Source organism: Strix uralensis, chromosome 10 (assembly GCF_047716275.1).
Source record: "Strix uralensis isolate ZFMK-TIS-50842 chromosome 10, bStrUra1, whole genome shotgun sequence".
In the NCBI taxonomy this organism is placed as follows: domain Eukaryota; kingdom Metazoa; phylum Chordata; class Aves; order Strigiformes; family Strigidae; genus Strix; species Strix uralensis.
The window spans coordinates 13,721,478-13,744,444 of record NC_133981.1 but is presented as its reverse complement, the minus strand read 5'-3'; the positions used below and the strand labels follow the sequence as shown (position 1 = coordinate 13,744,444).

The 22,967-nt window shown below is 40.7% G+C and overlaps 1 protein-coding gene across 4 annotated transcripts in view; it reads left to right on the top strand.

Annotated features, from left to right (window-relative positions):
* RAD18 (RAD18 E3 ubiquitin protein ligase) overlaps positions 1 to 22,967 on the top strand; it is a 57,994-nt gene that overhangs the window by 18,272 nt on the left and 16,755 nt on the right. For all 4 annotated transcript variants that reach the window (XM_074879238.1, XM_074879236.1, XM_074879235.1 and 1 more), the window contains exons 7-11: positions 940 to 1,124; positions 5,024 to 5,100; positions 5,804 to 5,864; positions 12,897 to 13,031; positions 16,232 to 16,388. In XM_074879238.1, coding sequence (XP_074735339.1) covers positions 940 to 1,124; positions 5,024 to 5,100; positions 5,804 to 5,864; positions 12,897 to 13,031; positions 16,232 to 16,388 — 615 coding nt within the window. The remainder of the gene's footprint in view (positions 1 to 939; positions 1,125 to 5,023; positions 5,101 to 5,803; positions 5,865 to 12,896; positions 13,032 to 16,231; positions 16,389 to 22,967) is intronic.

Here is a 22,967-nt window from a genome sequence, read left to right as displayed (position 1 = left end):
GAGGCAGTAGATGGATTTTGGTACCTTTGCTGGCTAGCTTGTATTTCACCGGGAGGTGTAGGGAAGACTGAGCTCATTTGTGCAGAAGGAAACTGTTCTGCTAATTTTAGATGACAAAAGTTGTAGTAGGGCTTGAATTTTCTATGGCAGTTTCCTGTAGTTAATATGTTTTCCCTAACTATGCCAGGAACGTTGAGTTCTTCTAACATAAGGCAGTATGAAGGAGTAAGTTTTGGGTTTAGATGTTATTTGAGAGCACTATTAATTCTGTTTAATGCCACTTTCTCTATTACCAAACTACCCTTCTGTTAGATGGGAACTACAGATTGGCTTTCAGGTACATGACTATCTTTCTTGAAGTCATATTCCCAGAAAGCTGAAAAATCTCCTAATTCAAGTTTTGGCTTGCAGTTTTAATGCTTTTAAAACTTCACCAACTGATTCAGGTAAGACATGGCCAGTATTTGGGTGGAAAACCTGTGTTTCCACAGTCTGAATGCAGTACACTTCCTTTTGAATTCAGGGCAAATGTAAGACTTGATCCTAATGAAGATGAACAATACTGTGTTTGCTGATGTGGTTCTGAAGCCTTTGCTGTACATACTAAAAACTGAGCTGCAGTACTTGTTACATGAGTAGTGTTTGCATCATTGCCTAAAGAAAATCAGACTAGACCTATTGCTTCCTGCACGTTTGAAATTTTCTTTGTGGTAGATGGAAAAAGTGTTCTGGCTTCCTAGAGCTGTTCCATCTGTGATACATGGTGTAATTGGTTGTGTGTTTGTCATGGCTGAAATGATTCTTTCAGGTATTTCTTAGCAAGAGTGGGTGAAATACCCTGTAAAAATGTGAGTCAGTATTTTGGTTTTCGTAGGAGTATATTTCGTAGAAGTATATTTCATAGGAGTAAAGAAAGTTTGTCTCCTTTTCCTTTTGCAGTTCTGCTCACAAAAGGAAGCCTATGTCTAAAGTTGTTTACAACTTGCTCTCTGATCGTGATTTGAAGAAGAGACTAAAGGAACATGGTCTATCTACCCACGGGACCCGACAACAGCTTATTAAAAGACACCAAGAGTTTGTGCACATGTATAATGCTCAGTGTGATTCTCTAAATCCCAAATCAGGTAAGTTAGAAATTCTAGGAAAGTTGTTACTATTGCAAACTATTTGTATGCATTTCTCCTTCTCTTAGTTCTCAGGGTAGGGATAACACTGGTTTGATTATTTGGGAAAACTGGAGCTGGAAGAATTTATTTTATAGAAATCAAGATTAATGCAAAAAATGGAAATTTAATGAAAAACAGAAATGTGTTGTGATACTCTGGAAGTATCCAGCAAGGATGTACATTTGTGTTGAAATTCTTTGATACTTCCTGGTTTACTAACCCTGTTCTGAAAAATGTTCTGTGTTTTTAGTGACTTTGCATTTTAACGAGCGCCTCCAAATTAGACTCTGAGGCTTTAGTAAAAAAACCTGGAAATACCTGAGGTTCTTCGTAAGTGAATGGATTATTAATTTATCTTCTGTTCTGAATTTGTTCTCTTCCTCCTATATACTGAGACTTTTATATTCTTACTGGATTTCATTTCAAAATTAGATTTCTTTTTGGAGATGATAGGTAAGGGTAGAGTGAATTAATAAGAACACGTTAATGTTTTGCTGGAGTTTATATCAATTTAGGTGTTTGGCAGCAATTTTATACAATTAAACTCAGACTATATACAGCATGAAATGGCTGTATGGGATAAGGAGAATGTGTTTTAGCCTCTAATGTGAGTGCAGTATAAACTGCCTTAAATAGTAGTCTATTGTTTGCATGTGCTCAGGCTTAATGCTTGGGAAATGCCCGGGCTGGAACACGGAGGATGAGATGTGAGTCAGGTATTTGTGCTGCCTGGCTTTGTAGGTAGTGTGACCATTTTAAAAATTTTGAATAGCATGTATGAGATAGAGGGAGAATTGTCCCAGCTCATCTTGTTATATTCTGTTTTATACAAGATGACAACATGCATCTTTAAAAAAGATGTGTCATTTGTCACCTCTCAATTCAGTTTGCAAGTGGAACAAGTAACAGCACAAATACACTGGCATGCGTGGGTGAGAGAGACACATCAGATTTATAGCTATATTATTTTTTTATTTGATTAGAAGCTTATGGCAAACAATCCTTTTAAAGGAATTTTTAACAGGATCATGTTCTGATATTACTCTCCTGGGAGCTGCACAGCCATTAAGTGTCCTGGGAATTCTCCTGTAGTGGGTATTGCATGCTCTGCACTGGTTTCAGGATGCAGCTTGCCGTCTGCTAGGTCTGTAGCATAGGTCAGTCCTGCTGCTGACAAGAGCTGGTGTCAGTTACCTCAAAGGTAGAGAGGTGAGAAATACTGTTCCTCATCCTCAGTGTGATCTCTTTAATTTCCATGTTATTAGAGAGACTCAAGTCCTGAAGCACAAGTTCACCGTTTTTTCCAGGAGTTGTAAACAATTCTGAATGTCTTTGTGTGTGTTGAAGGGCTCAGAAACTCTTTGGACCAGATAAATTTTTGGTCTCGCTGGCAGTGGGACTATTGGGTGCTGAGTGAGCGGGCAGGGCAGTGAGCTGGCAGCTGAGGAGCCGGTCGTGCACAGCTGGGCTCAGCATCTCTGTGGGTCAGACAGCACCGCTAGAGGTGCACAGCTAAACCTTACCTTTGCTATTTGTTGCTTGTCTGTAACAGGAATAATCTGGGGCCGGGGTGAGAAGTACCCTTCAAGAAGGCTGCCAAACTTAAACACTGTAAAAAAACCACTTAATTAGTCAGTTATCATTTCACAAATTTGACAGTATAGGGGAGTGTTTATTTCAAGTGAATGTTAAAAGCTCATATGTTGACTCCATGCATGTGTGGTTTTATATGTGATCAAAGTGTTGGAAATGCTGAATATCCACAACTTCTACTGTGGCATTTCAAAAATAAAGTATGTTTTTGGTGTTCAACTCTGTTATTAAACAGGCAGAACCACCAGATGCGGTGCTTTTTGAAAAATAACGTCAGTCACTGAGGAGTATAAATATGAATCTAGCAGCCAAACATTAGGCTTCTGCTTTTTGAAATCTTGATTTCACTTGCCAGCTCTTGGCCTGGATTGTGGGAGCAGGTGTGTGAGAAAAGCGAGTTTGCAACCAACACTACTTATGTTTCCATTTTGCTCCTTTAACCATTTTAAGAACTTGACTAAGAAGGTTGAGTGCCGAAGTGATTTAGGTGCCAAGTGTCACTGCTTAGTTTGTGCCTAAGCACTTCCAAAAATAAACATAAACGCTTTCAAAAATTGTCTTCTAGGACATCAGAAAGTCTCTGGGATGAGAACCAGCTCATCTGTGCTCATCAAACTGTGTTTGACTTGAGCAATGCGAGAAGTTTGGGACGTTTGTTGTTTAAGTCTGTGAGAACAGCACTTCTATCAGAATTTCAATTGCATTATGATTTGTGTTAATTGTGAAAATGTAATGAATCACTCTGAGTCCCCCTCCGAGCTCCCCGGCAGCAGGAGTAGATGTAAGGCTGCTGTAGGTGGTGGGGGTATGCTGTGTCCGGTGGCTGAACAGGAGCAGAGCAGTTCTGAAGCAAAGTGAGGAGTGGACTGGCTGGGAGCTGCGGCAGGTCCGGGTGAGGGAGAGGAGGGGTCGCGGGGCTGGGGCTGCACCGCTGCCGTTACGACAGCGCGGTCGGTGTGGGAAGTGGGTGCTGGTTCGACTGGAGCCTTGGGTCTGTGCGAGGCGTGCTAGAATGGACGCAGCACAGAACGGACGGTTCTGTTAGTCCTTGGACTTGCTGGCGGTACTCGGCTCTTGGGGCTGTTCTTTGCTCGATGCTGGTGATGAAGTAGCACCAAGTCCCAGTCTATGCTGTTCATCAAGCCAGCTAAATGAAGAGCTTCACAGGGTGTTACAGTCTGCTTTAGTTACTCTGCCCTAAATAGCGCAAAACTTTGAGTTCTGGCTCAATACTTATTTATAAAGGGTAAGTTATTAAACTCGCACTTAAGATGCAGACATGCATTTTCAGTGGTAGCAGTGAACCTAAGGTCACTATATAATATGAATAGCCAAGCTTCTGAGGAAGCATAGGTGCCAAATTCCTGATTTTGCTTAAACCAGTTTTGAACAGGTTTTATTCCTTCACAGCTTAATAAGCTTTTGTTCTCAGGCTACTTTACTGTGTTTGTTTTAATAAATACCCATAGCTACGTAGTAGCTCTGTGAAAATGAGTAAGTGTAGAAACAGCTTTGTAAAAGTCAATGTCAGAATAAACTGTGCAGGGTCCTGCATAGCTGTAGTTGTAGTTGAAATGTTTACACACACAGTGATGTCTGTTTCTATGCTTTTGAGGTGTCCAACTTAATCATTAGAGTAGGTTGTAATGCACCTTTGGACTATGGGTTTTGGACATAAGCCTGCAGAGTTTCGTGTTGCCTTGGAAGGTAGTCCTTGGAGGTGAAAGTAAGATAAACAGTAGATGACATTACTTTATTTTCCATTGAAAGATACATTAGAAAATGGAAACACTTTATATAAAAGAAGGGCCTGTGCACCACAGAAACACTACAGTGTGCTAGACTAAGATTCAAATATGGTTTGAAAAGACTGCATTTTCCCATGAATTTAACAAAGGAGATGACAGTAATGGCCCGGGAGGTGGCTGAGAGCCTGCTGCTGGCAAACGCTGCGGGGCTTCCTGCAAGGCTCCTTGGCCCGCAGCTCCTGACCTTGCCCCCAGTCCCGAGTCTCAGGCACTGCCTGTGCTGCTGAGCCGCCGTGGATGAGAGCTGTTCCTCTGTGTGAGCAGACACCTGCCGAACAGTGTGTAAAACCATCCCCTTTGGATGTGCTTGTGATCGGGGTCCCGAGTTTTCACTGTTGGAGAGCTAATGCCGGTTTGTGTCTTGGTGATTGAAATTCATGGTAGTTTCATTCAGTGCTGTTACATCGTTTCATTTAACAGCTGTTTTAGTGATCCCTTCTTTGTATTTTCAAACAGTTGCAGAAGTTGTTAAACAGCTGGAAAAGAATGAGAAGATTCGGGTTCAGCTTGAATGTAATAAACCAAGTGAAAATGTAAGCTAATTGTCTTTGTTCTCAAAGAGGGGGGGTGGCTAGGAGAAATTGCAGAGTGGGCACTGAACATGTTTGCCTATTGCTTTATTATGAGAATTCCCAGGTTGCATGTTGGAATTTGCATATACCATCTTATAATCAACATGATTTTCTCATGCCACTCATTTGTTGTGGGCAATTCTTTGTGTACCGCTGATGTTTTTATGCCCAAACCATTTAAGTGGGAACGTTTTTTTGATTGCAGTAAAAATTCTTGGGAAATATTCCCCTTGGTCATATTGGAGGATTTTGACCCTCCATGGCAGTGTGGGGAGTATTTTGCTTCCTAGAATTCTCTAGGATTTAGCTAGCAAATTCCTTGCTTCCATATCAGCAATAGTGCCTGTTCTTTTCCCATGACATATGATACTTTTGTGACTTTTGGAGTGTTTGTTGCACAGTATTAGGAAATACTTTATGGTCCACACATGCTGGGTGTTATATGGGGTGGCCTGGCTTAGTCCTGTTGACTTTGTGAAAACAAAGCAAGATAGCGTGTATACGTACTTTAAATATACATCACTGTCTGTGGATGAGGTGGTAAGAGCAGGTGTGGGAAAAACAGATAGCTGATCCTTCTTCTGGTTTTAAGTCTCTAGTTTTAAAGTATGTGGCTTTATCATCTTTCTGTTTCTGTGAATAAACATTTGTGTGATTTCTGTAGAGCTTGACCTTCACAAAGGACCAGACAGAGGAAGAAATAGATGAGATCCACACTGATTATCGTAAGTAATATGCAAGTTTCACTTTATTTTGCTTTTAAATTCACCTTATTTTCCTTTGTACTAAAATGTGCACACAGAAGTTATGCTTTCCATGTGTGTGTGCTTCCCCTGCCCTCCATTTAATAAATCAAAGCTGGAAGTTCTGTTTGGGCTGAAACTTCCTCTTTGAAACTCAGTCTGTGTTAAGTACTGCTGTTTGACAAAGCTCACTGCCTGGGCTGGGTAAGATTGAGATGGAAGCTGATTGCCTCCTTAGCACATCTCCACTTACTTTCTACTTACCTTCTTCGTGGTCCTCCTGTGTGTGTTGGACATAAAGAACAGCAGAGTGGAGTTTTTCTGTCTCCTGCACTGGATGTGCGATGTGTAGTTGTACAGCTTCCCTGGGAACCCTCAGGGAGAAATTAAAACCAGAACTTCTCCAAAGGGACTCCCTGGGACCCCGGCAGTGCTGGACATGCGTGCCGGCCGTGTCCTGTCGAGTGGCCGGGTGCTGGCTGTCATGTGGAGGGTGAGCCCTGTTTCAGTGTCCTGTGCTGCCTGAGACTCTCCCTGCAATTCTTACGATGCTGGTTTTGAAGAACAGAAGAGCAGTTGTGACTGCAGTGAAGGCTGATCATGCTTTGCTTGTGAGACTTCATCCTTCCTTGCCCCAGGTTTTTTGGCATGTTCTCTGAGAACAATCTGAATTATTCAGAGGTTCATGTAAATTGGTTAATTAGTTTGTCAGTTCTGTACTTCACTAAAACTTGGGCTTGCAGCATATGAATCTGTGTGTATCAAGTCACTCACTGGTTGAAAAAAAAAAAAAAGCAGCAGCTTATTACCCCCTGTTGTGCCCCTGTGAACAATGGCATGCACTCCTGAGTGGTTTTAGATGTACAGAATTTTCTCAGCCTCAGGTTTGATACTGCTTTCTCCCTTTTTTTGAGTTCTGGGCACTGTACGGCTGCTGCTCTGCGGGCAGTTCTGCCTGCACCAGCCTGGCCTGGGCATAGCTGGGCTACCACAGAGGGAGGCATCTCTGCCAACAAGGAGCCTGCAGAACTGGCAAGATGGGGTGAATGCTGGCTGTCTTGGGCCTGTACTCACCAGTATACCCAGTAACACAGATACTGGGTTTTCCTATTACTCAGGATATTCCCTCCTCCCCTACACATTTAATGATTGGACATTGGCTTTATTTAAAATGCACCTGTATCCTGGGTGGTGGTTGGTCTTCCCAAGTCCTCTAACTCATTCTGTAGCAGATAAGTTTGCATGAATTTACTCTTTCTATACCTTGTTTTTTAGGTTTGTTGTCCAGTGCAGAGTGACATTAACTGACAGGCAATGTAGCCACAGTAGTTTATATTTAATACAGCATTTCTGAAATACTTTCTGGCTGCATGTTTCCTCAACGATGTGTTTTTTACACTTCTGCAGTTGTCAAAGTGGCCCTTACTGCTAAAAAGTATGTTTTAACTGAGCCAAAAATGCTTTTTTCCATATTTTATTTCTATGCTATGATTCTCAAATCATCTAGGGTTTCACAGTGCTACTCACATTCACTCCCTTCCTTCATACCCCTCTCTACAAGCACTCAGATGTTTGCGTCTCCTTCCTGCATCCTCTTCTACTTTCCACCCCCGTCCAGCTCTGTGATTCTGAAGCAATCTCTTAGAAAGAATACTCTGCTCATTTGGTTGACCTCTTCCCCTCCATCCTGTACAGGCAACTGGGATTCAGTACAAACTGGGTGATTTTTTTTCTGGTTTTGTTGTTGCTGTTTGTTTAATTTTTATTTACACCACGTTCCCTCTGTTTCTGCAAGAGACCAGTGTCTGTGTTGGTTGTTAAACCTGCTTTTGCCCTGACCAAGTAACACCAGTTGTTTCAGGAAGTGTAATTGGAATAAATATTTAAGGAAAAGATGAGAAGAGACAAAAAATAAGAAAAATATCACAGGGAGAGCTATAGGTCAATGATACAATTTTGTTTGGTTTTTTTTTGTGTGGGTTCAGGTTTGTTTTGGTTTTGTGTTTGGTGTTTGTTGTTGGTTGGGTTTTTTTGGGTTTTTTTTTATGGGTTTTTTTTTGTTTTGTTTTTTTTTTTTTCACCAGAGAACTGATTCCTGCTTAACTTGAGCCTTGGGAAAACAGTATTTTAAACTGTGTTTTTCCTTATTGTGTGGTCAAACTTGAGAATAGTGTTTTCTCTCTCCGTGAAACCATCTAACCATCTTTATGGTTAGTTCAGAAGCAAATATTCTCATGAGAGTTAAAGATTACAGGACTTGCATCCTGTTGTAGTACTTTAGTAAAGAAATGGCTAATGATTTTTTTGTAGGTGATTTTTACAGATTTCTTTTTTTACAGATGATTTTCTGACCCTTCTTTGTGTGTTTGTACATCAGGTTTGAAATAACATTACTTTGTACTTAGTTCCCTAGTGGTGTTTTATTATTCACAATTTCTTGCCTGTTGTTTACCACTTATTTTGCTTCACCTGTGCTCTGCTTGCACCCTCAGACATAGTAGTTGGCCATGTAATATGAAAACAATATTCAATGAACATTAAACTTCTCTGCTTTCAGCCACAGAAGAGCAAAGCAATGAAGGGACAACTTGTTCTGATTATACTTAAGGGTGTATTTAAATCTGCAATATGGTTATATTTCCTGTGTTTCCTTGCGTTGCTTCAGGCGTATAAATTACTCCATAATGCAGCTAGATTTAGCCTTGTTGATTTTAGCTGGGTTTCTGTGAAGGCTAAATAAGGGCCTAAATCTTCAGTAAATTTTTCCCTTGCTTTTTGTTGTTGTTCCTGAGAATATATATATTTTAAGTATACATGCAGTGTTTGTGGTTTTTAACCTTAAGCATTCTCCTCTAATTCTGAGTAACTGGTTAATAATTATTCTCTTGCCATGCAGAAATCTCTAACAATAAAAATAAAAAAAACCCAGCAAACCAAACAGAAAGATACTTTAAAAAGTATTAATTCCAAATTGGATCTTTTTCCCCATGAGGCCTTAGTAGCTCTGTAATGAACAAATCCAAAGTTTAGTGAGTGCGGGAGGCCCCCAGAGCAGCGCACGTGCCTTGTCACCAGCCGTTAGTGCTCTGCTCCTTGGTGTTCTGCTCATCGTGGAAGGTGAGTCTGACCCAAAGCCCTCTGAGAAAGGCACCTGAATTTGGTCAGCTGGGAGCAGGTTGCCCCGATTCCTCTCCCTGCAGGCGGGGAGCACCTGGGGGTGGAAGGGCTGGTGTGGAGTAACCCCGGAGCGAAGGAGCTGCCGAGGGGATGTGCCGCTTTGTAGGGCAGTGCTGTTGCCAGAGAGCTGATCCTATGCAAGAAACCCACTTAACTCACTTTTTAATAATTTTGGATGTGCACAAATCCCTTGCAGAACTGGATCCCTGCTCGTGTTCACTTTGTAACCTCACAACCGGTTGTGCTGTGTGACTGGGGAGGGTGTGGAAACAGCAGCCCCTGGGCCAGGTCTGCTCCAGGCTGCTCGGCGCTGCAGGCAGTGGTTGCTGGGGACTGGCATTGCCCGTCCTTCCTTTTATTTTCTTGAGCTGTTGTAAGCATTTTAGAACAAGAAGATACTAAGTGCTGTCTTAATTTTCTAGAAACAGGTATTTATCCAGAAACAAGGATAGGGTTTCAAAATTGTCAGGATCTTCAAGTGAATAAATGAGCCTCAGGCAGCTTAATTGAACATTTAAAGGTCTTTAAAAGAAAAAAAACAAAGACAGGAAAAAAGACAAGGTAGAAAAATATTTTAATGGGATCATATGGTTTTAAAATTAATAAAAAGTGATGACCAAAGAGGTAAATGTTAACTAGTGTCAGCAAATTACTTCTCAAAAGCAATAGGGAAGAAATTCTAAGCATGAAAAAAGAATTGTACATTAAAATTAGAGGACAGAGATTAAAAAAACTTTTATCAAATGCCATTTTTTCACTGTAGCACAGGCGGACTTTAAAAAGCTTTGTTATACAATGAAGGGGCTTTTTTTCCCTTTCAATTTACGACATTTGCACCCTAGGTCCCTAATTCACGGCTGAATTAATGTATTAATTAACTCTGGCATAAGTTCTGAATAAAAAACCCCAACCATATGCTTTTTGTTCTGTATGAACACATTTCCATATGAAACACACTGGAGCTGTGTAACAGCCTTGTTGAAAAGGAAGATAAAACAGCTGTGATAAAACTTTTTTTCTTCTTTACAATTTCCCAGGCTCTTGGCAAATTGCAAATTATACTGTTGGTATTTTTTTTTTTGCCTTTTTTTTGTGTGTGAAGTGTATTTGAAATGCCAGTTAATATTTTTGGCTTGATGAACTTGAGGATGGTTTATATGCTGGCTGGAAGCTCTGCTTGAGCAACTGCCTGAGTCTGTGCCTGGAAGGTACAATTAAATGCACTGTGCCCTGCGGTAGCTTCCTTCTGCTCCTCGAGAGCTCAGCGACACCCTCAACGTGGTGTCATCCTCATTGTACTTTATTCATGGTCAGGCCTCTATTTAAGTTAAAAAATCTACAGGAAAAGAAATACATTTGTTAAAAAAATGTATTCTGTTGCCTTTTCTGCTTATAAATCTTTTAATTTGCAATGTTATTCAGAGACTTACTGATTTATGTCTTGTGTTTTAAATATTTGTAATTACATGTGTGGTTGTTTTATTATTGAAATGCCTGTAGTTTTATGAAAAGTGTGTGGTATGTCGTTTCAGCACAGTGGTGATTTACAGTGTATCTGAATAGTGCCTTGTTTTGCCAGGACATTTATTTTTCACTTGCAAAGCTTTGTAGTTACACCATAAAACAAAACAACAAAAAATAATAATACTGGAAAAACTGAAGCGCCAGAGGGATGGTGTAATGAATGTGCAGCGATTCAAACACAAGCATCTGGGACAAGAACTTTCTTTTTATTAAAGGAGTTGTTGACCTTATGTGGCGTTTTCAGCTACGCAGGGAGAGGGAGTTGGTTTTAAATCTGTTTCCTTCTGTGGGGCAAAACTTGTTAGGGTTTTATCTTGGCTTTTTCCCGCTCCTGTCACTGCAGTAGGACATAAAAGTGGGTTAGATGCAGTGATTATTTGCACGTTGGTGCTTGGCGAGGGGTGTCCACTCCTTGGGGCGCTGGCTGTGCTGAGCGGGATGTTGAGGCTGAGTGGTGCTGTGAGAAGATGTGTAATGGTCGGGGAGGAGGTCGGGGCGTTCGTGGGGGAAGCCAGACCCCATCACCGAGCCGGGATCGGGAGGGATGGGAGAGTGTGGGGAGCAGGAAGGGAAGGAGGTGGAGAACTGCTGGACACACACTCGTGGTTTGGAAACCTGGGGAGTGCCCACGCTGCAGCTGCAGGGAAGGTTGGCGTTGTTCCTGCCTCTCCCCACCCTGCAGAGGAAGAAGAAGGTAGTTCAGAGGCTGATTCGAAAAAAGAAAACAAAAGCAAACAAGTTATGAGGGAGTTCTTTGTTTCAGCTGGGCTCAGAGTTGGTTTTGAAGTACCCTGGTTCACCAGGACATGGCTTTGCTGCCATCGGTTCGAGGTGGCTCTCGGTGCTTGTGGGGTGGTGTGAGCCTATGTGTGCACCCCCGGTGCGGGGGGTGCCCGCTGGGCTGGCTGGGCCAGGGCTGCAGTGCCAGTGGGCTGGAAGGAAGGTGGCCCTCTTCGCCTGTCGCTAGCCCTCGGCTCTCATCTGTCCTCAGGATTCCCACTTGGTTTTCTGCCCATTCTCTGTGCTGGGGTTTGTCTTAGTCCTCCCTGCAAGTGGAACTGGGCAAAGGACTCGGAAAGGGCTTGGGCTGGCAGCCGAGATTTCATCGTGTCTTGGGTCTCTGAAGGTGTCTGGACACTGCTGGGAGAGGCAGTACGGAGCCCAGAGCAAGGGTTGCGTGTGCTTCACCTTCTCGTGCGGTTACAAACAGCTGCTCTGCCCCAAGGACGTTTCGGATCTGTATCGGCCCTTCCTGCCTCTGACGTGGAAAAGGTTTTGAATGCTTTTTCCGTAGACAAAAAATTAGGCTAAAGTTTTTAGCTGAAGTACTTTATTTGTCTCAGAAGGACAAACCCGTTTCTCAGAGTGACTTTTTGTTGGAAGTCCTTCCAAATAAAGGAAACTAATTTGTTGCCTTTGCTGTAACATATCAATATAAAGCCACGCATGTGGGCTGATGGACTTCCATGATGTATTAGCTGTGGGTAGCTACAGTCAAATACACAGTTTCAGTAGAAGTTGGTGCATTCTGTAGGGAAAACAGTGTGTTCCCTTCATACCCAGTGAGGGCTAGGTAATCCGCATCATCTATCTGAGGAGACTGGGTATTTTCCCAGCCTCTGACTAAAGAATTTGAAGTATCTAGATTAAAAAACAACATTGCTTTGACTGAATACCAGAGGATTGCTTAAAACATACTAAGGGATTGAAAGTGCAGAGTATGCCAACAAACAATTAAGTGTGATTTAGAGGATCTGAATCAAACCAGTATAATAAGCTTGACACAAAAGCTTTCAACATTGCTTTACTGCAGGAACAGGGGGGAAAACCCAAAGCAACTTCAAAGCAATTTGCATGGTCCTGAGATTTTACTCTCTCTCTGGCAGAGTGCTCCTTGCAGGATTACCTAGAACTAGACCATATGACTAAGAGCATCGTCCAGACGCTCCTTGAGCTCTGACAGGCTTGGTGCTGTGACTACAATATTAAATCTTGTCACAATGGTAATTGCAATACTTAACAAGTTTAAGGAGAAAAAAAAAAGAAAGAAAAAAGAAACATGGTTCTGTGCAAAAATTAAGTTTTCATCTGTGCAAGTGTTTTTGATGACTGGGTAACTGTAAAAGCATAGACATGGATTTATATCATTAATAGAATATGGAACATTGCAGTGATGAGTTGGTTTTCATTTGCTGTAACAAAAATGTTTTTAATTCAGTGTTTTCTGTTTATTTCTGTTCACATTCTTTTCACCTTTTATGGTGTACCTAAGAGTCCTGTGGCAATGCTCAGTAACACACTGTTACATTTCAGGAAACAAACACAGAAGTGAATTTCAGTTTTTGGTGGATCAAGTAAATAGTCGGTGGAAGAAAAGTGGTAAGAGGAAAACAGAAAATGCTCAAAACAAAGAAGTCATCACTGTCAAAGAATTGCCAGCAGCCACAGGTTAGTAATGTTGTTTAATTTCCCCTTCTTTGATCCACACTAACAAGTGGGGGGTTTCCCAGAGAAATGTTCTTTCCTCCCATTGTTCTTCAGCCCTTAAGGGGGAAAAAAAAAGCATAAAAATCAAACAGACCCTAGAAGGACTGACTGCCATTGATTTTAGTGTGATACATAAGCACAACCCATAATAAATATATATTTGTTTGATTTTAGTGGGATTGTGTATAGATGTGCTTTATATAGGTACATATTTTAATGAGCTGCTTGAAATGGGATCTTAGGTTCCAATCCAAATCTACTGAAGCTGCTGAGAGTGGGCATGTGATGATCCATATCTTTGAAGTGAAGGTGATCGTGGGTATTGCTGGCTAGATTTCAGCTTTTCTGTATTGTTAGCATGATAGGGAGCCAGTAATTGGGAACTGCGAAGATATTTGTGTGGATTGGAACAAGTATTTGTCCCGAGGTTGAAGCAATAAAATACTTCAGCATCTTTTACACTGTTCATACAGTACGTTGCCTCTTTTTTTTAACTCTCTTCATTTTCAGTTTATATACTTCAACACAGTGAAAAGTGGGAATGCACAACTGCAGTTGCTCAGTTCTTTATGAGTTAGGATCAACATCTAGCATGTGTTTGTTATCCTTGCTACCCACAACATCAAAGAAATACCCACATGTGCTTTAACTTGTTCCCTGTAGGCTTGTGCAGTCTCATTTGGTTTATGTTACTGGTCGCTTTGGCAGCGTGCATGTGTCTTTGAATGTGTGATTTAGAAGAGCATTCCTCACCTAATATAACTTCTGGAGTTATAATTTAGTCAAGATACTGAATTTTGGAGAGAATTCCATTGGCCAGAATTGGATGCGCTGTTGTCTGTATTCTTGGGAAAATATGGCAGTTTAGTTTGCATCAGCTCTCACAAATCCCTCCGCTCTTCAGTTGAGCTGAACTCATCTTTGGCAGTCTCCTGTGCTGCCCCCTCTTGCAGAGCTCTCAAGAATAAAAATAAATGAAAATACCAATATAATAGTATGAATTTTATCCTTATAATTTCATGCCAGACCTTTGATGCAATTCATAATCCTTTTCATGTGAAGGGTAAAAAAAATTAAGGAATCTGAAGGTAAAGTTGATCTTGTTTGACGTAATTTACAGTGATGTTCCTCTTCCATAGCAGTGGCAGAAGCAATGTGTTACTAGATAATGGGATCATAGACTTTGAAAGACTAATTTCCAGCTATGCTCTGTGGAGAGATTGGCTACTATGAATTACGGGGTTTTTGTCTTCCGTGTAAGCTTTTTCTTTGTGTGCCGAACTGCAGACTTTGCGAAGCTGAGTAAAGCTATATAGGTTTTCTAAAAGAGTGCTCAGGTAGAAGATAACTTATAGCAGGTGTATCATCCTGTATTGTGTTGACTTAAGGACATGATACCACCCTGTCTGGTTCTGACAAACCTGAAAAATTTTCATTACACTTTTCGTGGGCTGAGCTTTCAATAATATTTGAAATTTCAGTTTCTAGTTTTATGCCAAACATCTGCATCTGGTTGGCTGTAAACTACTTGAAAAACAAAACAAAAAGATGATTTATGGGTGAAGGAACAGATGCCTAAAGCCTGTTTCCTCAGTGTTTCTTATTAACAGCAATTACCTTTTTATTAAACTGGAAATTATAATACGTGAAAGGAAGAAAACCAGCAGTGATCTGATGACTTGCCATTTGAAAGCATAACTGCTGAGAAGAGCAAAGGCTTTGTCTGCATTCCTCACCTGCTTTATTCGCATTCTCATGAAAGTAGTGGAATTGTACACAATTAGAACACACCTTTTTTTTTTTTTTTTTTTTAAACCCTTCTTATCTCCCATTGCCCTCTATTGTAGTATTGGTTGATGTAACTTAAACCTCGCTGAAAATCTCGCTCTGTTTTTGGTGATGTTTTAATCATCAGTTCCTGATTTATATCGTCTTGTTTTGCATCTTTAAACTTCAAATGTCTTTATATTTTGTAATTTTTAAACATAGGGTTTTGCTTTGCCCTAAGAGGAAGCACCATAAGAATTTGATAAATATTTGTGATACGCCTCTTCTGGGTCTCATTATTTCACAGGGCCTTTGCTATTTTTAACCTGTTAATTTCAGAGTAATGTTTCATTAGTTGAACCACTGCCTTGCTGTAATCTGCCGGTTGTTTTCAACAGGCAAAAATGTGCTCCTGATAATTTAATTAGGCATTTTAGTGGAAGGGAAAGGGCACGCTGTAGCTGAATTCAAAGACGGTATAGCTCCTCCATGCTTTTAATTACACTTCTGTTTGCCATTTCTGGAGGGGTAAAAAGTCAAAGTGGTTGGAGTGGGAATGCTTCTGTGAATGGCCTTAATAAGGATTATTATTGAGATGAGTCTCAGTATGGTTTTAATGTCCCGTGCAGCTTTCTAGGTAAATAACTCATTTGAAAATATTTGTGGGTAGTAGTTTATCTTTACATACCATACTTTCTAGTCTATATTTGTTTTCCCTTTGGAGAGGTAGAAGGTATATTTTCAGAGAACTGTTCATCTTTTTATAGATAAAAACACTTAACATAAAAATAATGGAATGGTTTTACAATTTGTGTCTGATACGTGTTGTCTAGAAAATATGTTTCCTATTAAAAGATGGGAATGTCAGTTATCTAAATTGATAGTGTCTTTCTTAGATGCATAAGGAAATAAATTGTAATGATTCTCTTATTGAAAACAGGCCTATTAATTTGACCTGTAAAACTTTAAAGCTGTTAAGCTGTCTCATGCAGTGGGTGAAGTGAATTGGTGGCAACAAGCAGCAACCAGTGCTGTCTCATTAAGGGTTTGCTAATTTCTGAACTAACGTTTCATCTTATGAAAAGTGATAAATAGCCTTACCCTTTGTTCCTTTCTTTGTTTGTGTTTGAAACTCATAACAAGGAAACATTTCTGTTTCAGTCTTTGGTTCTTAGAGGGTGGGTTGTTTGTTTTGGTTTTTTTACTATGCAGGAAAAGAAATTAAACCTTTGAAACTGAGAGAGTTTTGGGAAGCATCTAAGTGGGAATGAGGTGTTGGTGTTTAAATATTTGTAACTTCATTTTTTCTTAAAAGCTATTTACAGGCTGCAAAAATTTAAATAATAGTATTTTGCTTTGTCATTCTTGCTAATCTCTGCCTTTCTTCTTGGTAGAACATAAGGAAGAGCGTCACACAGCTATTGTCCTTGGAAAAGCCCAGATAGTCAAATCAGAAACTCCTGATGGCAAAAGAAGTGAATCTCAGTCTTTGGAGGAAAGCCAGAGATCAGTCTCTCCTGCATTCTCACTGTCGTCTGGATCAACAAGCAGGTTGGTGAAGAAGAGTCCATTCTCCCTGGTTTGTACCAGATTAGACCAAACGTGGGAAAACTTTGCCAGTAACCTCAAGCAATATATATATCCCCCTTCATAGGATGGGTTCCTAAACTGGTTACTGAGTCATTCTCCTCCATGTTTCTGGCTGTATCAGTTGCTTGAGAGATGGGGCTGAAATACATTCAGAATTCACTTAACGGTTCTGTAATGACTTGATAGAGGGGTGATAGTGTAAGTGTTCCTTTTGAGTCAGAAACAGTGACTGGAATGTCTGTGGAACCAGAAGGTTTGGTGTTTCTCTTCCATTGCGTCATCTTCCCTTCTGTTTGAAGTTTTATTTAGAGAGGTCCAAAAATTGATATAGCCTAAGTCTTTTAATAGCTCTTTTAAGTTGAGTATTGCTGTAAGAAACAGAGTTTAAGTGATCTATATTGCAGTGGTAGTATGCCAGTGAACCTTGAAGTCCTGACAGGCATTCACTTTTCTTTCTTCATGCATTTAGCTTTGCTTCCTGAAATTGCCTTATTTGGTTTCAGAAAATGAAGGATGCAGGAAGGTTTTATAAATAATGTAAGATTTGATGCTTTTGATAGTTCAATGATAATCTTATTGGAAGGAGACTCAGCTGTTAATGCTGATAAGATCTATCTAGTTTTTGAAGGTAGTGTTTGTATCTAAGATCTTTACTTCATGAATCATAATTTGCTATCTACTGCTGATCAGTTGTCAAAGGTGACAACGATGAATACTTAGATAAGCCTCCTACTGCAATGCTGGTTGCTGTGGCCCCAGTTTATGGAGGAAAAGTGAAAAAGTCATTGAAAACAAATACCAAATAACCGTTTTTTGATATGTGACTAAAAGCAAGAGAGCTAGTCTTGAAAATAATCTTGCTATCTTGTTGATGACAGAAGTGAGAGGAGAAGGCACCCTTTGTGGGTCTGCATTACTAGGAAGAAAAAAGTTTCCTATGTTTAGAAGTGGGAGATAATCAGAGGAAGTAGGTGAAGGTCGACAGCTGAGCTAGGAGAGACATTTCTTAATTTCCCACCCATTACACCCATAGTATGTGCTTCTTCCTCCTTGTTCTGCAAATATTGAGAATAATATACTGCTTGGCTTCATCATCGTTTATTAAAAGAACAATTTAGTTGTTGAAAAGTTTAACAGAAACAAGTTTTTCCAAATTCATTTTGGCTCACAAAGAGGTTTTAAAAGTCAGCATGGGGGTTAAAGATGTAGCCTTTCACAAAGGTAAATATTAAACAGTGAATGAAAGCCTAGGAAGACCTAGGAAAGAGGAGATCAACTCGGGGGATTAGAGAGCATCAAATGTTAAATGTCTTTGTTTTATATGATCAGGCTTTGCTGCCTGTTTCCATTTACTTGAGCTAAATGGGAGCATATAGTAAATATTTGTCTGTAAACAGCAATATGCTGGCTGGGCAGATCACTTATGTGGAGGCAGAAAGGGTCTTTGTTGCTGTTTAAAAATATCACTACATTTTTGTTTGGCTTCAAGCCTGTGTCATATACCAGTAAAATCGTTCCCCTCCTGGTGGCCTTTCCCCTCTTTGCTGTACGTGTCTTTCTGCCTGAATTGTTACTGTAAAATCAATAAATACAGCATTTCATTGTATTTGCTGTTTAATGTGTAACAAACCTATTAAGATTACTGAGGTACTAGTTTTATCTAAGTTTCTCAGGATGTCATGCAAATGATGATAGCTTTTCCTTCCCTGTGATGCTGGTAACTGTTATCTCAGTAATTTCTGTACTTTTAAGTAAAGAAATTTCTTTATCTTTTAAGATAGGGTTCAGTGTGCTGGACTCATGAAGAGACTTGCACGTTGTAATACCCGATATTTGAATATCTTATTTTCAAGTCTGTGGTCTTCAGAGCAGAATCCACAGGTCTCAGCAGGACACACTGAATCACAGAGGCTGGGTGACCCTCTCTGGAGCAGGCTGCTCAGGACTGTGTCCAGGCTGGTTTTAGTATCTCCAGGGATGGAGAGTCCGTACCCTCCCTGGGCAACCTACTGTGGCGTTTGACCATCCCCACAGTACAAAGGCTTTTTCTTATATTTTGTGGGAATTCCTGTGTTTCAGTCTGTGCCCGTTGTCTCTTAGTCGGTCACTGGACACCACTGAGAATAGACTGTTGTCTTTGCTCCCTCCCATCAGGTATTGCTGCACATTGGTAAGATCACCTTGAGCCTTCTCTGCAGAAGGCTAAACAGTCCCAGCTCTCTCAGCCTCTCCTCTTAAATCTTAAGAATTAAGGGTGTCAGAATTGGCTTTGCGTGAAGCAGCATGCCGAGCGGCGAGTTCTAAGGACTTAGCAGCGGACACCACAGACCAGAGTGTCTGAATCCTGCCCTTGGCAGCGTGCAGGCACCTGGCTTAGCAGTGCTGCCTTGTGATTCACTGCCAGAGCCCTCCTGATTTTAAGCACTGAAGCCCTTTTAGAAATGGACCAAGAACTAAGCCCTAAACTGGAGATTCACCTCCTAAAAGGCTCTTGCAGGTTGCATGGCTCTGGGTTGTGACCGTCTCTGTTTGAAGCTGCTCGGCTCAGGATCTGTACTGAAAGATGAAATGGGCCAGGGAAAACAACTCTTCAGTGCTCACTTAAACGGGAAGAAACTGGCCCTGTGGCTTTGTTCTGGAGACTGGTTTTGTGTGCCTGAAGCCTCAGCTTTCCAGTTTGCAGCTTGGGCCGTGGCTGCTCTGCCGCTGACGGGCAGTTCTGGGGAAGCGCCTGGATCCTGACGTTTGGTTTGGATAGTGTTGGCGGGCAGGAACCCAGGCAGAAGCTTTCCCCCAGGGCGACTGCAAGGCCAACTCTTGCAGATCTGTGCAAGCTCGCACGTGTGCCAGGCGCACAGATGATAGATGGACCTGCTTCATCCTCATGGTGCCTGCTGCTGCGGTTGCCCTCAAGCTCCGATTGTTATTTTGGCTCCACAAAATAAATGCCTTCAGCTTAGGTCTTCATCCAGAGTTTAAACGAGGTGTTCCTGTTCTTCCCTATTTTACTTAATTTTTTTTTTTGATTGAAAATTAACCTTTTGGCATTAAGGACCTTGGAAACTTGGAATTTTAATCTTACAGAGTAAGTTCTTGGGAGGTAGAAAGGGCTTGATTTAGCTCATCTAAAGTATCATTAAATCTCCGTTTCACTGCCAATTTTGTGTGTGAATGACGTTATGAGTGATTCTCCCCATGGCCTTTGACATCAAAATTAAACTTTTATTCTTTACCTTTTTCTGTCTACAGGCTTGTGTATATCACCTTAAAGTCTGGATGAAAGTGTGTCTAAGAGACTGTAAGAAAGTTTGCTGAAGGATATTAGCACAGGGCAGTTACTAATGATCTGAATGTGCTTTCATGAACCAAGTTGCCAGATTTTGTTGGAAAGTGTGCATTGTTTGCATTATGTCTGGCTCAAAGCAGAGTTGTTTATTCTTTTTATGCATTTGCTCTCCAAATGAAATATTTCCATAGACTTCTTGAATCAAACACAGAATCTCTCACTTGTACAGACCAGTGGGTATGTATCGCAGATATTTGGACCTTCTTCTAAAAAAAACATACTTAATAGCTCCCTGTGGTTTACTCTTAAATTCAGCTCCTGTGGAACAGGAACAGAATTACTAGAGTCTGCACAGAATTGTTTTTTCAGAATCTCTCTGGGATTTTCTCTTCACTTTCCTACTTTGTGCATATCCCCTGGTTTGTATGTGTGGTATGGTTTCTGTTTATTTTTCTTTAAATATAGGGCAGTTTGCTTAACCTTGGAAGCTAGCTACTGCACTGGTCAAGAAGTTCAACAAAGTGGTGGGGCTTTTGGGGGGTTTTTTGGGTGGTTTTTTGGGGGTGCTTTTTTTTTTGGTCACCCCTTCCCCCCTATTGTGTATTAGACTCAGCTGATGGGCAGTTGGGCTCTGGGGCGTGCCTTAGGGCATTACACGCTGTAGATTCTCATCCTTTACATCCAAACCCCTGGTTTTATACTCTGCTTAGAGAGGTAAAAACAGCGATAATAATACAGTGAAAGCTTAGCTGAAGTGACAGGAGATCCCTTGTGATGCATGGACAGCCCCTCTCGTTTGACCACAGTGTTCTCTGTGCCAACCTGTACCTTTCTGAAGAACAATTCAGTGTGTTTTCTAGGAAACAAACAGAGGTTGCAGGGATCACCCCTCCCCAAAGACTGATGTGGAGGAACGCTTATAAAAAAGAATTAAACGTGTTTTTCATCTTTACTGTTTCTGTTCCTGATAGCTGCTCTGAAAAAACAGCAGCTCTGAGGTGGCGGTGCAATACCCAGGTCTTTGGCCCTTTGAGACCTGTCAGGTTCTGCCGTGTCCATGGACTGGCTTCAGGCTGCAGAGCTCTGGGTGTTCACGCTCCCAGTATGCTGCTCACACATTTCTGGTATAATCAGAATGGACCTGGATTGTGGCAAGATCTGCAGGGATTGTAAAAAGTAGATGTAGTCAGATAAACTGAATGAGAGATGTGTTTTGCCACTCTGTGGTTGCCATAGGGTTAATGTTTTGTTAATTGTAGTGAAATAAATATAGCACGAATCAAAAAAGAATGATTTAGATTTTGAGAGTTTAAGTAGCATTGTGCTATTGTACCAAGTAATGATTTTCTGAAGGCTTGTATTTTATTTCTGATAATAAGAGGATATCCTTTGACAAGGGTAAATGTTTTTCACATTGAAATGTCAAAACTTGAAATATATTTGGAAATCCAAATCTGCGTGCTGTGTTTTTATGAAGAGAGCACTTCTAAATGGAGGGCTGATGTTATGATGGATTGAAAGAAAATTAGGATTTTTGAGCAGCATATAGAATATAACAAAACAATCTTGAAGTTGGATAGTTGAAATGGTTGCTCTGTAAAAAGATGATGCCAGTAAATTAACGATTCTTATGTTTTCTCCTTCATAAGACCTTCTGTTTTTTGTCGATCTCATATCAATATTTGCTAAGGGAGCAGTTGGTCAATATTAGAAATTCATACCTTATACAATAATCACTGAGGTACTGATATTATTCAAAACTTGATACTTTAATTGATAAAATTAAAATTTTACACCTGCTGGGAAAAAGGTACAGGCCATGCATGGAGGCAATGCCGTTGACCCAAACATGTTTGGTCTCTTCATAAATTGATGATCCCACCAAGAGAGCAAAATGTGTATAACAGATAAATACTGAAACAAAGCCATGGCTTTTAGAGGATAATTTTTTGAAGCTATGAAGTCATACATAAAGCTTTCATAGAGCTTTAGTGCTCCAGATAAATAGTCCCGTTGCGTTTTTACTTTCTGGGACTGAAGCCAAATTTTGTGCAACTACTTAAACAATAGGGAAATTAGAAAAGAAACTAGGTGGGACAATGATAAGCCAGTTAATGAACTATGCAGAGGAAATATTCTATTAAAAGGATTTTATATAATGGGGATAATCAGTTTTTAAACCAAATTATTTTTCTTTAAAACTTTGTGTTAGAAAAAAATGTCAGTTCTTGATGACTAGAGTGGAAGACTTGCAACAGTAGTTGGTATATATTGTTGCCTTTGTGTGAGGTATTAAGGTGTACACTGAAACATGGTGACTTAATTTTGAAATCTGGGTCGCAAAGTGCTATATCTGCAGCTCGTATCAATCTCTCTTGTTGGAATACTCAGAGCAACTGCAGTGTCTGCCTGCTGAGATTCATGCCCAAGTAAGGGACCTTATTTGCAATAAGTGGGGCTTTTTGGCTCTTGATCGGGATCTAAGATCTGGATTTAGCTGGTCACTTATTCTTGGATTTATGTGCATTGCAGAATTTGGGCTTTCGTTCATCAGCAGAAGAAGAGGTAGAAATAGGGAGTTGTGCTTCAGTTAGTCTGGAGTTCACTGGATGGCAGCAATCCTCTGAAAACCTCTCAGTAGGCATCAATTTGTCAAAGACACCGTTGACAGGACAGAGCGGTTGAAAAAGCTGTGTAAGCTCTTCCCTGGCAGTTGCTTCAGTCTGAGTTTAAAGAAAGCATTGTCCTGATCCCGAGGCTGGCCATCACTGTGAAATGAGAGAAGTATATGAAAATGCGTCGATCACGGGAATAACTGCTTTTTTCAGTTCTTTAGTACATTTTCAAGTTAATAAATCTTGAACTCCTTTGACTCAGAGATGATATATATTACAATGTTAGGAGTGTTTTATCTTTGATTTTTGGCCTCAAATACGGGTTCATTGTGGAAGGATGATGACACTTCTCTGCTATGCTGCCGATTGATACCTTTCTTCCAAAAACTGTGAGCCACAACAAATAGCCAAGAACTGTGAGACATGGTGGAGACGGTCCGGAGAAGTTATTTCAAACGGTAACAGCTGATGACCTCAGATATGAAAAGTGATGATATACGACATGTATCTGGGAGGACATCAGTCCCTAGTGTAGAGCCATGGGGTCTGCATGTCTGAGCCCTGAAAACAGAAGTGATGGTACACCAGTGCTCTCTAGTGCGTTAGCCTGGATGGCCCAACTGTCGGCACACTCCTAAG